At 43.4% G+C, this 12,652-nt stretch overlaps 1 protein-coding gene across 1 annotated transcript in view; it reads right to left on the bottom strand.

The window, feature by feature from the left end:
• trpa1b (transient receptor potential cation channel, subfamily A, member 1b) overlaps window positions 1-12,433 on the bottom strand; it is a 29,217-nt gene extending 16,784 nt beyond the window's left edge. Inside the window, exons 1-9 of the mRNA XM_034289239.1 lie at window positions 12,373-12,433; window positions 8,283-8,484; window positions 7,894-8,056; window positions 7,355-7,530; window positions 5,279-5,386; window positions 4,693-4,801; window positions 3,507-3,652; window positions 1,633-1,769; window positions 248-296 (exon numbers count right to left, since the gene is read on the bottom strand). Of these exons, the coding sequence (XP_034145130.1) occupies window positions 248-296; window positions 1,633-1,769; window positions 3,507-3,652; window positions 4,693-4,801; window positions 5,279-5,386; window positions 7,355-7,530; window positions 7,894-8,056; window positions 8,283-8,411 (1,017 nt within the window). The 5' untranslated portion in view covers window positions 8,412-8,484; window positions 12,373-12,433. The remainder of the gene's footprint in view (window positions 1-247; window positions 297-1,632; window positions 1,770-3,506; window positions 3,653-4,692; window positions 4,802-5,278; window positions 5,387-7,354; window positions 7,531-7,893; window positions 8,057-8,282; window positions 8,485-12,372) is intronic.
• Window positions 12,434-12,652: the final 219 nt, after the last annotated feature.

Genomic DNA, 12,652 nt, shown 5'->3' with positions numbered 1-12,652 from the left:
AATGTAGTACACTGTATAGGGAATGTTAACGTAGTACACTGTATAGAGAATGTTAATGTAGTACACTGTATAGAGAATGTTAAAGTAGTACACTGTATAGAGAATGTTAAAGTAGTACACTGTATAGAGAATGTTAATGTAGTACACTGTATAGCCAACAGAATGCCATTTGGGATTCAAGTGCAGAATATAATTAGGACAGGTTCTGTGGGTCACACAGGCATCCATACTACTGTGGTGTGTTTACCTTCCCAATGAGATACTCCGCCAACTCTGTGTGGTCAAATATGGTCGACCTACAACAAGACAATAAATCACAGCTGTAATTAGGCCCGTATCTGTAGCTTAGACTCTTCGTGGATCTACTTAGAGAGTCAAATGGATGGAGTGACAAACATCGTGTGTTAAGAGGGGATTGGCTGATATCATGCATTGTGTCTGCTCAGAAAAAGGGCAACGAGGGGTTGTGGCATATGACGAATACACCACAGCAAAGAGCCTTATTACTTATATATAACAACAAAAACATTTTTTACGAGGGAACAGGCTGTGTACATGTATAAAGCTAAACAAATGTACAGTATGACGTTTTGTTGAAGTTTACATTGAGCGCAGTGTCCATCCAGATACCCTTGTCATCACAGAGCAGGAGGTCAACTGGACCAAGAACAGGAACAACAGACATCTCTCACGCTGAAACGTGCTGATCAGCAACCTGTCTTTAAACGGACCGAGGCGCTGTTCCAGCCTGTTTTAAATCCTCATGGACCTTTGGCACTCACTGCGGTCATGTGAAAACGCCTAACGTCAAACGTTTTATGGGTTTTACGACACGGCATGTAGTGGTATGATTGCTGAGATCAAAGTCGTGATATTACGTATGTTTTGGTAGATCGTCAAAACGATCAGTTTCCATTACCGCAGATCGTTTTTTGAATGTGAACTGAATGCCCAGCGTGGCTTCAGGATGGATTTGTTTTCCATTCATGTGTGTGAGGTGGAGTGCAGCATAATAAAAACGTGATTTTCCGTTTCAATCAGTGCTTATCTCTACGACTCTGTATGCCAACACAAATAGCTTTTAGACGCGAATGATGTGAGACTGGAGACTTAATGATCAGGAATATTAAAACCCTGCTATGGCCTCTTCGGATCACGCAGGAGTCGTTTTATAAGAGTCATTTCCTTTTTTATGAGGGTTGTTGTTGTAAGTTTATTAGAAGGTGGAGCACACGCTGCCGTTTGAAGTCCTAACCATGGCTGTAACCATGGAGATAAAGGAAAAAAGTCATAGTGGCGCTACGTCCCAAATACCAGTTACGTACAGTAGCTACGTAAAATGTAGTGCACTAAGAGGGAGCTGGGTGCAATTTGGGACACCTTGTAGGTGTCCACCACAGAAGAACCAAGAGCCTACCAGGTATATATACTTGACAAGAGGTCTTCATTTCCACTATCCACTGGGGGAAAGCTGTGGAATGAATTGGATCTGACTGACTCCTGAATCATGTTTGGTTCTCTCTGAAACATATATCATGTTTGGTTCTGCCTCATTACTGAATCATGTTTGTTTCTGGCACAAAAAAATGTGAACGAATGAAGAATTCACAAAGCGAATGAACACGCTCCCACCTGTGTAGAGGAGTCTGGCAGGCTCCGTCAGGCAGGTTGATGATGCTGTCCACTCTGCTATAGGTAGACAGCATCAGTTTAACAGCCTCTGTGGCTCCCTGAGTACAGGCAAAATGCAGCGCAGTCGACCGGTCCACCTGGAGGACAGCATGATACACACACACACAAAAGACACACAATCAAACACACATACACACACACCCACACAAAGAAGAACACACACACACACACACAAACACAAGACTCAGATATCATAAAAGCCTCTGTTTGTGTGGAGACGAAAAGGAACGGTAAGCAACTGGTTAGCCCAGGCTTGCTCCATGTATTTAACCAATCAACAGCCCACTTCTGAGGCCTGCTGCCTGTATTTGACCAATCAACAGCCCACTTTCAAGGCCAGCTGCGTGTATTTGACCAATCAACAGCCCACTTCCAAGGCCTGCTCTGTGTGTTTAACCAATCAACTGGCTGCTTCCAAGGCCAGCTATGTGTATTTGACCAATCAACAGCCCACTTCCAAGGCCTGCTCTGTATATTTGACCAATCAACAGCCCACTTACAAGGCCTGGTCTGTATATTTGACCAATCAACAACCCACTTCCAAGGCCCCGCAAAAAACAACCCAGCCAGTAGAATCCTTCTGATACATGGAGGGGAAGAGCATCTGACACTGAGGAGTGTTTTCCTCAATGCTGGATGAGATCCCCCCCACACACACACAAACACACACACACCCACACACACATGCACACCCACATACAGAGCTGACAAGATAGCTGATAGAGGAAGTGAGGTATGTCAAGTGCAACTTAAAGAGGGCTCCTTTATGTTGTCTTTCAGCCTGGATAAACTGATCTGTACTCTAAAGTACACTCTATTCTCAGCACCTTGCAGTATTTGTGACCTGTTGTGACGGACTACTTAGGGAATAGGATGTCATTGGGGATTCACCCTCCCACTGGAGTAAGCAGGAGCGGGAGTCTAAATAGGAACACAAGCCCCTGATGGTATAAGCATGAATGTCAGAAGGAGCAGATCAGAGATCAACCTTCTCCACTCAGCTTAATTAGAAGTGCTTTGTGTCAATGATCTGAGGCTAGCACTGTCTGAGGCTATCACTGTCAGAGGATAGCACCAGCGGAGGCTAGCACTGTCTGAGGCTAGCACTGTCTGAGGCTAGCACTGTCAGAGGATAGCACCAGTGGAGGCTAGCACCGTCTGAGGATAGCACTGACTGAGGCTAGCACCGTCTGAGGCTAGCACTGACTGAGGCTAGCACCGTCTGAGGATATCACTGTCTGAGGCTAGCACCGTCGGGGGTTAGCTCTGTCTGAAGGTATCACTGTCTGAGGGTATCACTGTCAGAGGCTCTAGCACCATCAGTTTGTCTGCAACATCCACACCAGAGGTGGAGAAGTGGATGTACTGACAAACACGTGTGGATCCAATGTATGTCTGCTCAAGACCTGTACAAAACATATGTATTTGATAACTACCGGATTTCCAGTTGATTTTTGATCAAAGTTCATGTGGAAGTTTCTGCAGTACAGCCAAATTTAAAATCAATATCTGGCCCTTCTGAATATCAGGGAGTCCAAGTGTGGTAATTTTGAGATAATCAAATTGTAGATTTTGGGAGAATAGCATATATTATCTGTTATTGCTGTACATTATTACCTGTTGTTGGTGTACATTATTACCTGTTGTTGGTGTACATTATTACCTGTTGTTGGGGCACCTTATTACCTGTTGATGCTGTACGTTATTAACTGTTGTTGGTTTACATTATTACCTGTTGTTGGTGTACGTTGTTGCTGTACATTATTACCTGTTGTTGGTGTACATTATTACCTGTTGTTGGTGTACATTATTACCTGTTGTTGGTCAATCTTGGCTCCTTTGTCGACGCAGAACTTAATGACATCCATGTTGCCTCCTCTGACTGCCAGGTGCAGAGGACTGCTGCTGGACTTATCCAGGAAGTTAATGTGTTCTTCTATGGAATGACCCATCTCTTCGCCTACACCCACCCCCACACATACACACATACATACACAAACACACGCACACACACAAACACACACACGTGTTAGCTAAGCTATCTAAAAGCTGATTGCCCTTAAACAATCATGTTTTTACAAATCAAACCCAAACTAATCTTAACATCAAGGACTTAAAATGTATGCCTAAACTTAACCAAGCCTGAATGCCTTAGTCTAACCCTAAACCTAACCTGTAATGCCTAACTGAAACTCCATTTCTAACCTTAATATTAACTTTTGCCACAGTTTGGGAAAATGTTTGTCCTTGTTGTTTAGTAAGGTCAGAATGCCTCATACATGGACAAAAACACCCCTTGACAGGATGCAGGATGTAGATTCCTTGGTTCTCCAGACATCCCACTTGGATTATTCTGGATTTCCTTCTTATTCCTTCTGACTGAAGGAGTCTTCCAACCGGAATAAAAAAAACACCAGAATCTTTACAACACCAGAGCAAATTCTAGAATCTCTGGAGCTACCAGTTCTCTACAGTAGAATCATTCCTCACTGTATTAGGTTAACAGTGTAATGGAAACTACAATGACAAACGAACAAACTCCAGTGAATGTTCCTTAGTCGTGCCAGCTGTGGATATTTGGCGTAGGCTCGATCTCAAGGATGTCAATTCACGTTCGGTCCTAAACCTGCAACGCCAGAAGCTTCACAAATATTTTGGTCTGGGACTAAACATGTTGAGCGTTAGACCTCCAAAGTTAGATAAACAGTGTCTGTGTTGCAGTGTCTGGCCAGTGTGCTGCTCCTAGGCTCCTGACACAAAATGGCCGCCACATATCAGTCACAAAGATGCCTCCAGTTGATAACAGATGAATGTGCTTTAAGCCCACTAAGGAATGTTTCCCTGTATCTGAGTGCATGTTGCAAAAACACAACATACTGATGGTATATGTAAGCTCAATCTTAGACTTGAAGTTAACCCCAAAGAAATAGAGTATTTTGTTTTTCAGGTTGTTATTTTAAAAGAAAAATGGGTTCCCAATGACTGGTTATTTCCCCTCACCAGCTTTGAGGATGACGTCCATGGCTTTCTTAGCACCTGCGAACGCGGCTGTGTGGATGGCAAAGTGGCCCAGCTTATTCTGAATGCAGAGCCGTGCTCCGTGATTTAGCTGTAGGACAGAGAACACGGGCGTGTTCCGTTTATTTTAACACTTACGCTACGTTATGGAATACTGTGCTCCAAGATAAACTTCATAATACAGGAATAATGTATAGCTACAGTGCATGCCAATCTACTGATAATGTATAGATACCATGGACGACGATCAATCAATAGTGTATAGATACAGTGAATGGCAAGCTATTGATATTGTATAGGTAACGTAAATATATAGTTGAAACAATGTATGTTTTGTGTGTGTATTGATAGATAGATAGGTAGATGATATATAGACAGTTATATAGACGCATCTATATAGTACATTCCCTTACTGACAACTTTTTGGAAAGGATAGAAAAAGGGGCAATGGTCTCTTAATTTTTTCCGGACCTGTATATACATATAGAGAGAAATACATGGAAAAGATAGAGGTAGAGGATTGATAAATCGTCCAAATTATGTCCATTGATCATGTGTGCATACTCACCAGGGTGGACAGAGCGTCCGTGTTGTTGATGGAACAGGCCAACATGATCGGTGTGTTCCCTAGGTCACCCTTCAAATTAGAGTCCGTTTTATAGTGGGACAACAGGAGCTGGACACACAAACCCAAACACATACACAAAACAAACACACCGTCGGCTTTAAAGTGACCCTGCAGCTGTTGACACCACAACACGTAAAGGAGTAATGACACAGAAAGACACAGAGGGAGAGACAGAGACAGAGACAGAGAGATACAGAAGTAGAGATGGAGACAGTGAAACAGAGAGACACAGAAGTAGAGATGGAGACAGTGAAACAGAGAGACACAGAGATAGAGATAGAGACAGTGAAACAGAGAGACATAGAAGTAGAGATGGAGACAGTGAAACAGAGAGACACAGAGATAGAGATGGAGACAGTGAAACAGAGAGACACAGAAGTAGAGATGGAGACAGTGAAACAGAGAGACACAGAAGTAGAGATGGAGACAGTGAAACAGAGAGACACAGAAGTAGAGATGGAGACAGTGAAACAGAGAGACACAGAGATAGAGATAGAGACAGTGAAACAGAGAGACACAGAGATAGAGATAGAGACAGTGAAACAGAGAGACACAGAAGTAGAGATGGAGACAGTGAAACAGTGAGACACAGAAGTAGAGATGGAGACAGTGAAACAGAGAGACACAGAAGTAGAGATGGAGACAGTGAAACAGAGAGACACAGAAGTAGAGATGGAGACAGTGAAACAGAGAGACACAGAAGTAGAGATGGAGACAGTGAAACAGAGAGACACAGAAGTAGAGATGGAGACAGTGAAACAGAGAGACACAGAGATAGAGATAGAGACAGTGAAACAGAGAGACACAGAGATAGAGATAGAGACAGTGAAACAGAGAGACACAGAAGTAGAGATGGAGACAGTGAAACAGTGAGACACAGAAGTAGAGATGGAAACAGTGAAACAGAGAGACACAGAAGTAGAGATGGAGACAGTGAAACAGAGAGACACAGAAGTAGAGATGGAGACAGTGAAACAGAGAGACACAGAAGTAGAGATGGAGACAGTGAAACAGAGAGACACAGAAGTAGAGATGGAGACAGTGAAACAGAGAGACACAGAGATAGAGATAGAGACAGTGAAACAGAGAGACACAGAGATAGAGATAGAGACAGTGAAACAGAGAGACACAGAAGTAGAGATGGAGACAGTGAAACAGAGAGACACAGAAGTAGAGATGGAGACAGTGAAACAGAGACACAGAGATAGAGATGGAGACAGTGAAACAGAGAGACACAGAGATAGAGATAGAGACAGTGAAACAGAGAGACACAGAAGTAGAGATGGAGACAGTGAAACAGAGAGACACAGAAGTAGAGATGGAGACAGTGAAACAGAGAGACACAGAAGTAGAGATGGAGACAGTGAAACAGAGAGACACAGAAGTAGAGATGGAGACAGTGAAACAGAGAGACACAGAGGTAGAGATGGAGACAGTGAAACAGAAAGACACAGAGGGAGAGACAGAGACAGTATAACAGAGAGATACAGAAGTAGAGATGGAGACAGTGAAACAGAGAGACACAGAAGTAGAGATGGAGACAGTGAAACAGAGAGACACAGAAGTAGAGATGGAGACAGTGAAACAGAGACACAGAGATAGAGATGGAGACAGTGAAACAGAGACACAGAGATAGAGATGGGGACAGTGAAACAGAGAGACACAGAAGTAGAGATGAGACAGTGAAACAGAGAGACACAGAGGTAGAGATGGAGACAGTGAAACAGAGAGACACAGAGGTAGAGCTGGAGACAATGAAACAGAGAGACACAGAAGTAGAGATGGAGACAGTGAAACAGAGATACACAGAGGTAGAGATGGAGACAATGAAACAGAGAGACACAGAGGTAGAGATGGAGACAGTGAAACAGAGAGACAGAAGTACATATTACCTCAGACCCTGTGTATATTACTAAATATACTAGTTTTCTCAGTATAATTAGCTACCAGGTTGGTACACACCTCTACGGGAAGTGTTGGTAGGTCAGAGGTCAAGTTGGGGTCATCATAACTCACCTCCACCAGGTGGTTGTGTCGGTGGCTGACAGCCAGGTGCAGCGGAGACATCAGGGCCTTGTTGAGGACATTCGGGTCGGTGCCCAGCTCCAGTAGCAGCCTGCAGCTCTCTGCTTGGTTCCTCTCCACTGCCCAGTGTAGTGGCACATGGCCCTCCTCATCATACACATTCAGCTCTGGTGGACGGAGTGGACAAGGACACACGCACACACACACACACACAGACAGAACCAACACACACACAGACATACAGAAACACACACACACATACAGAACAGATTATTATAAAATTTGAAAGTGTTAAAATAAGTCAATGTTTACCAATAGTTATGCATTGATGGTACAAATCACCTCAATGTATGGACAGACTGCCCATGACATCTGACCCTAGGCAATTACTCTTTGGTATAGACAGGAGGCCCATGACCTCTGACCCTAGGCAATTCCTCCTCCATACCACCCGACTGCTCAAGAAATCTGACCAAGAGCGGTAACTCCTCCATCAATCTATGCTTGTGTGTGTGTGTGCGGCGCCTCACCATCTCCGTCAGTACTGCTGTGGATGAATCTGATAACGGGGGAGTTTCCTGCTCCGGCAGCGTGGTGCAGCAGAGAGGCTCCGTTTTCATCCCGTGTCCTCAGCACCATCGGATTGGTCTCCACCCCCCACTCCATCTGAGATACATCTCCCTTCTCAGCCCACTGGACGCAGGTGGGTCACAGGTGAGACACAGGTGGGAATGTCAAAAACACCACGCTTTAATGTTAGTTGTTAAGCCATGTGTTGCACAACTTTCCGCAAATCTTCTGACTGACGTATTTCTGGAAGACTGAGGAATTTGGAAAGTGACTGGTTTTTCGTAAAGCTTGCCAATCCAAAGATACATTTCATACCGAGCTAAATGAACGATAAAGCATTAGAACTCACCTCAAAGAGGTTTATGGACTCCAGTCCGATGTCAGTGTTTGAAGTGAGTTTCTGAGATCTGGTTGCATCGTCATCAATTACACACCTGTAGGACCGGATGTGCCTGGAACCTTCCTTGGTGAGATTCATGGCAGATCCTTTCTAGGTTGATCTGGTAGGTTTCTGTTTCAGAGGTTTCACGATCCAGTAGCCGAGACAATCACTAAATGAAAGGAGAATACTATGTCAACAACACACACACACACACACACACAAGCTCACACACACGCTCAAACAAACACACACACACACGCTCACACACACGCTCACCCCAACGCTCCCAAAGTACCCTACTGCAGATTCCATTAGAGTTCTTAAATGACCCCAAATGAAGCACCATTAAAAATACCAAATTCCCTTACTAACAATATATTTTATTCACAGAAAGAAACAGCTTTGTGACCAGCTTTGTCCCAGATTGTCCCGTTAAGCTGAAGAGAGAAAAACAGCCCATTTAGTTTTAGGATAGGAGGTGACCTTCATCATTAGAGCAGAGGGCATCTGGGTCCACGAAGGCTGAGCCTCAAATGGAACCCTACTCCATATCTAAGGCACTACTCTTCAGCAGAGCAGTGCACTACAAAGCCAACAGGGTCTATAAAGGCATTTGGGACTCAAGGTGGTGTGGGAGGTTAAAACCCCTCCGCTATGGAAAGCAATCATGTTTACTTCAGATAGAGGCTCGTGGGGTTATGGGTCTACTTGTCCTTAAAGTCTCTGTGGCGGAGCTGGTTGGAAAGGGGAGGAGGGGTGTTGGGTGTGGGGGGGGGTGGGGGGTGACAGAAAAACAGATGTATTGAGCGCCTGAGTGGAATCAGAGGATTTAGCAACAGTTCTGGATGACATATGGTGTAGAGAGTATAGAAACCAACTGAACCTGTTCAGTAAAGATGCAAGTCTGTAGAATAAAGACTTGAGACTGGCTGTTACTTCCTGGTCCTGTCTACTACAAAGGCATGTCTATAGAATAGAGACTGGAGACTGACTGATACTTCCTGGTCCTGTCTACTATAAAGGCGTGTCTATAGAATAAAAAATTTACCTTTGGTAGTTTCTGTGGGGATGATTTACAATGCTATATTCGTAGTACCCCCATATTTTTCATGTCAAACATACGGTTGTACGGATATGGACAGCCTGAGAGGAGTCAGTCTACATATTCACATATCTATAATGCATACATAAATAGAGGACAAATGATGCTGTATCTCCTGTATAATATAGTGCAAAGGAATAAAGAGCTCTATCTAGAGAGAACAGTGCCACCGAGGATTTGACCCATGTTTTGCTCTCTAGCAGGAAGCAAAAATACTTTTTCAACATGAGGATCAATATTTGACTTGGCCTCTCACTGGGCCTGGAGTTGTAGCTGCTCGTTTAATTCACTGTTCTTCTGGCATTCATTTCAGTTTTCCACAGATTAGCCAGGTGTTGGTTTGATGGATTCTTGTAGAAAGATGGGATAGCATTGTCCCCGGGCAAGTGACATTGTGGTTTAGTAGACGGATGCTTTCAGCCAAGTCCCCTATAGTCTTCATTAGCACATGTCATTAAATACGTTTCACCATATGTCCCAGCTCCAAATCATTGTGGAATTATTTCCCCGTCGGGAGCATAAATCAGAAAATCCCGGAATCTTCCAACCAGGAAGAATCGCAGCCAGAATTGAATTTATTGGCCAAACACATTTACAGATGCCAATCATGTTAGTTGGTTTCGAAGGTGCTGCCAGTGGCAGATAAGACAGGCCACATGTTTTGTATCTACAGGAAGTGTTCCCAAAATCCACAGGAGAGGATATGAAGCATGGGGTTAGGGACACTTATCACAAAACCCTTCCACCAACATGGTTTTCATGGTAATTTAAATGGCTTTAAAAACCCTAGGCAATGCTTGTCCTCTCTGGTTTGTAACCCCAAATGGCACACTATTTCCTAAATAGTGCACTTGTTTTGACAGGTTCCCATGGGGTATAGGGTGCCATCTAGGGTGCGACCTCAGTCCGGGAGGTTTAGATTGGACGCGCGTGTCGTTTCGGTCCAACTCTTAAACAAACATGCTTTCACAGGTTGGTGATATAATGAAGTGTATAATGAAGTGGTCCCTGGATGATGAAGAAACATTACCCAGCTAACCAATACATATGTCCTGTAATGGAGGAGCAAAACAATATGACACCACATCAACAAGGACCTTTATTCATTTATTAGTTAATCTATACATTTTATTAATAATTGTATTTCTTTAATTTGCCCAAGAAGTCACAAAAACCTGAAAGGGCTAAAATGGTGCATGATGAAAGGAGAGTACAGAACATCAGGATAAAATAAATAAATTCTGAGGGGCCCGCCAGTCTGTGATTTAAAATGAACAAACAGAATAAAATCATGTAATTTCAGGCCCTTCTCCAATGTGTTCCAAGATGAGGGGGCAGCAAAGCTGAAAGCACCCTGACCAGACTCTGTTCTTGTATTGGGGATGTTATATAAAATATAATGTTGAGATTTTAGACAGTAATGTCTCTTAAAGTGCTTAGATGAATTGTATGCCACCATCCTGCTAACTGATATAAGGTACAGTGATGTGCCAGAGGCAGAGGCGTTGCTAGGAACCCCCCACCCCCACCCCCACCATAAAAGACCCGGGCTATAGCTGTAATTGGTCATAAGCTTGATTAAGTTCTAGAAGGTCAGAACTGGAAGGAAGAGGTCCACCTCTCTCTCCGTTCTAAAATGTTTACACCTATGAAATCACAGCAATGTTGATATTATATTTTATGTTTCTGTCTTCCCCCAGAGATTGGACAGAACCCAGTTCAAATATAAATGGACAAAGGTGCCTCTATTGGACACTAAAATGTAATATTAGCGCTATTATGCTGCTGCTAATATCCAGTTTGGCAGCAGACACAAAGGCTGAGTCACAAACCACAACTTTTTCCCTTTGCCCCCTGGTCCCTGGTCAAAAGAAGTGCACTGGAGAGGGTACATGGAGGGGTTTGGGAGTCTTGGGAGTCTTGCGGCAGTAGCTATCAGTTTCACTAATTAGCCTATGGTGGTTTGGCTGTTAGAGGAACAATGTCGACAGGAAGTAGTGCTTTCACATCACAAACCCGGTCAACACATTGGAGGGTTGCCTGGTGATGAGCAGTATTCAGATGTACTTGGGCTGTGTACATAATCACTGCAAACATGACATGAGTGATCCTGTACATGTAAAGTGTTTGCCTTATTAGTTTATAGCATCTCTCCCTCTCTCTCTCCCTCTCTCTCTGTTTCTCTCTCTCTCTGTTTCTCCATCTTTCCATTTATCTCACTCTACATCATTCTGTTCTGTCGGATCCTCCCACTGCCCGACCCCTGGGTTTGAACCAGCGACCCTCCACAACATGGGTTTGAACCCCCCCCACCGGTAACATATGGAGCTCCTGCGTAGCCTCTGTACTGGCCGTGAAGATTAAAAAGAGGACTTACTGAGCGTCTCCATGTCACTAGTTAATGTGTCCTTTAAAGGTTGAAGTGACAATCAGGATTTTAGGGGCAAAATAACTGGATAAATAATATAGTGCAAAAACACAGGGACAGAAAATGTGATGAGACAGGTGTGATGACCTTCACTACACGTTACACACTACAAATTAAAGAGGAAACATACTGATAAGTATATGAAGACACATCTGTACAGGCATCTTGTTGTATTTGGATCAGGATTCAATAATCAAAACATGAAACTGGAACAACGACCGCAAACAACATGAACAAGTCAAAATTATTAACTGACTTCATGGAAAGAATTCACTAGATTTAACTAAAGCAATTTTTTTGTGTAGTAAGTGTTTATATGTACTTACATATACACACACATTTAAGTAAGTAACATACATATAGACATATATATGGTTTTACTCATAATCCCTTACTACCCAAATAAATGGCTTTATTTTGACTTTCAGGTGCTGCAGACAATTTCACAGATTTATACATATCTCTAATAAATTATCTATTGTAAACAAATGAGAAGCTTAAAAGACAAAGAAATAGTTTTTTCCTACCTGTGTTTGACTCGGTTTTGATGTCTGGATGCTGTCTGCCTCTGTCTGTCTCCGGTCTCAGTTGGATTCTGTAAGGTCTGGTCAGCGAGGTGCGTTTCCAATACGAGGTCTGGTTGATGTACTCCAGTGGTCACAGTTCACACACAGCCCATTCAAACCTGGGGTCAAATAATATTCAAAATGTGTATCTGCCTCACGCTGCCAGAAGTCCTGAATGGGCGGGGTTTCCACTTCTCATTAATATTCCACTCTCTTGGTTTGCCTTATGTCAGGCTGATTC

Source organism: Esox lucius, chromosome 21 (assembly GCF_011004845.1).
Source record: "Esox lucius isolate fEsoLuc1 chromosome 21, fEsoLuc1.pri, whole genome shotgun sequence".
NCBI classification, from domain to species: Eukaryota; Metazoa; Chordata; class Actinopteri; order Esociformes; family Esocidae; genus Esox; species Esox lucius.
The sequence above is the reverse complement of the archived record's forward strand: the minus strand, read 5'-3'. Positions and strand labels throughout refer to the sequence as shown.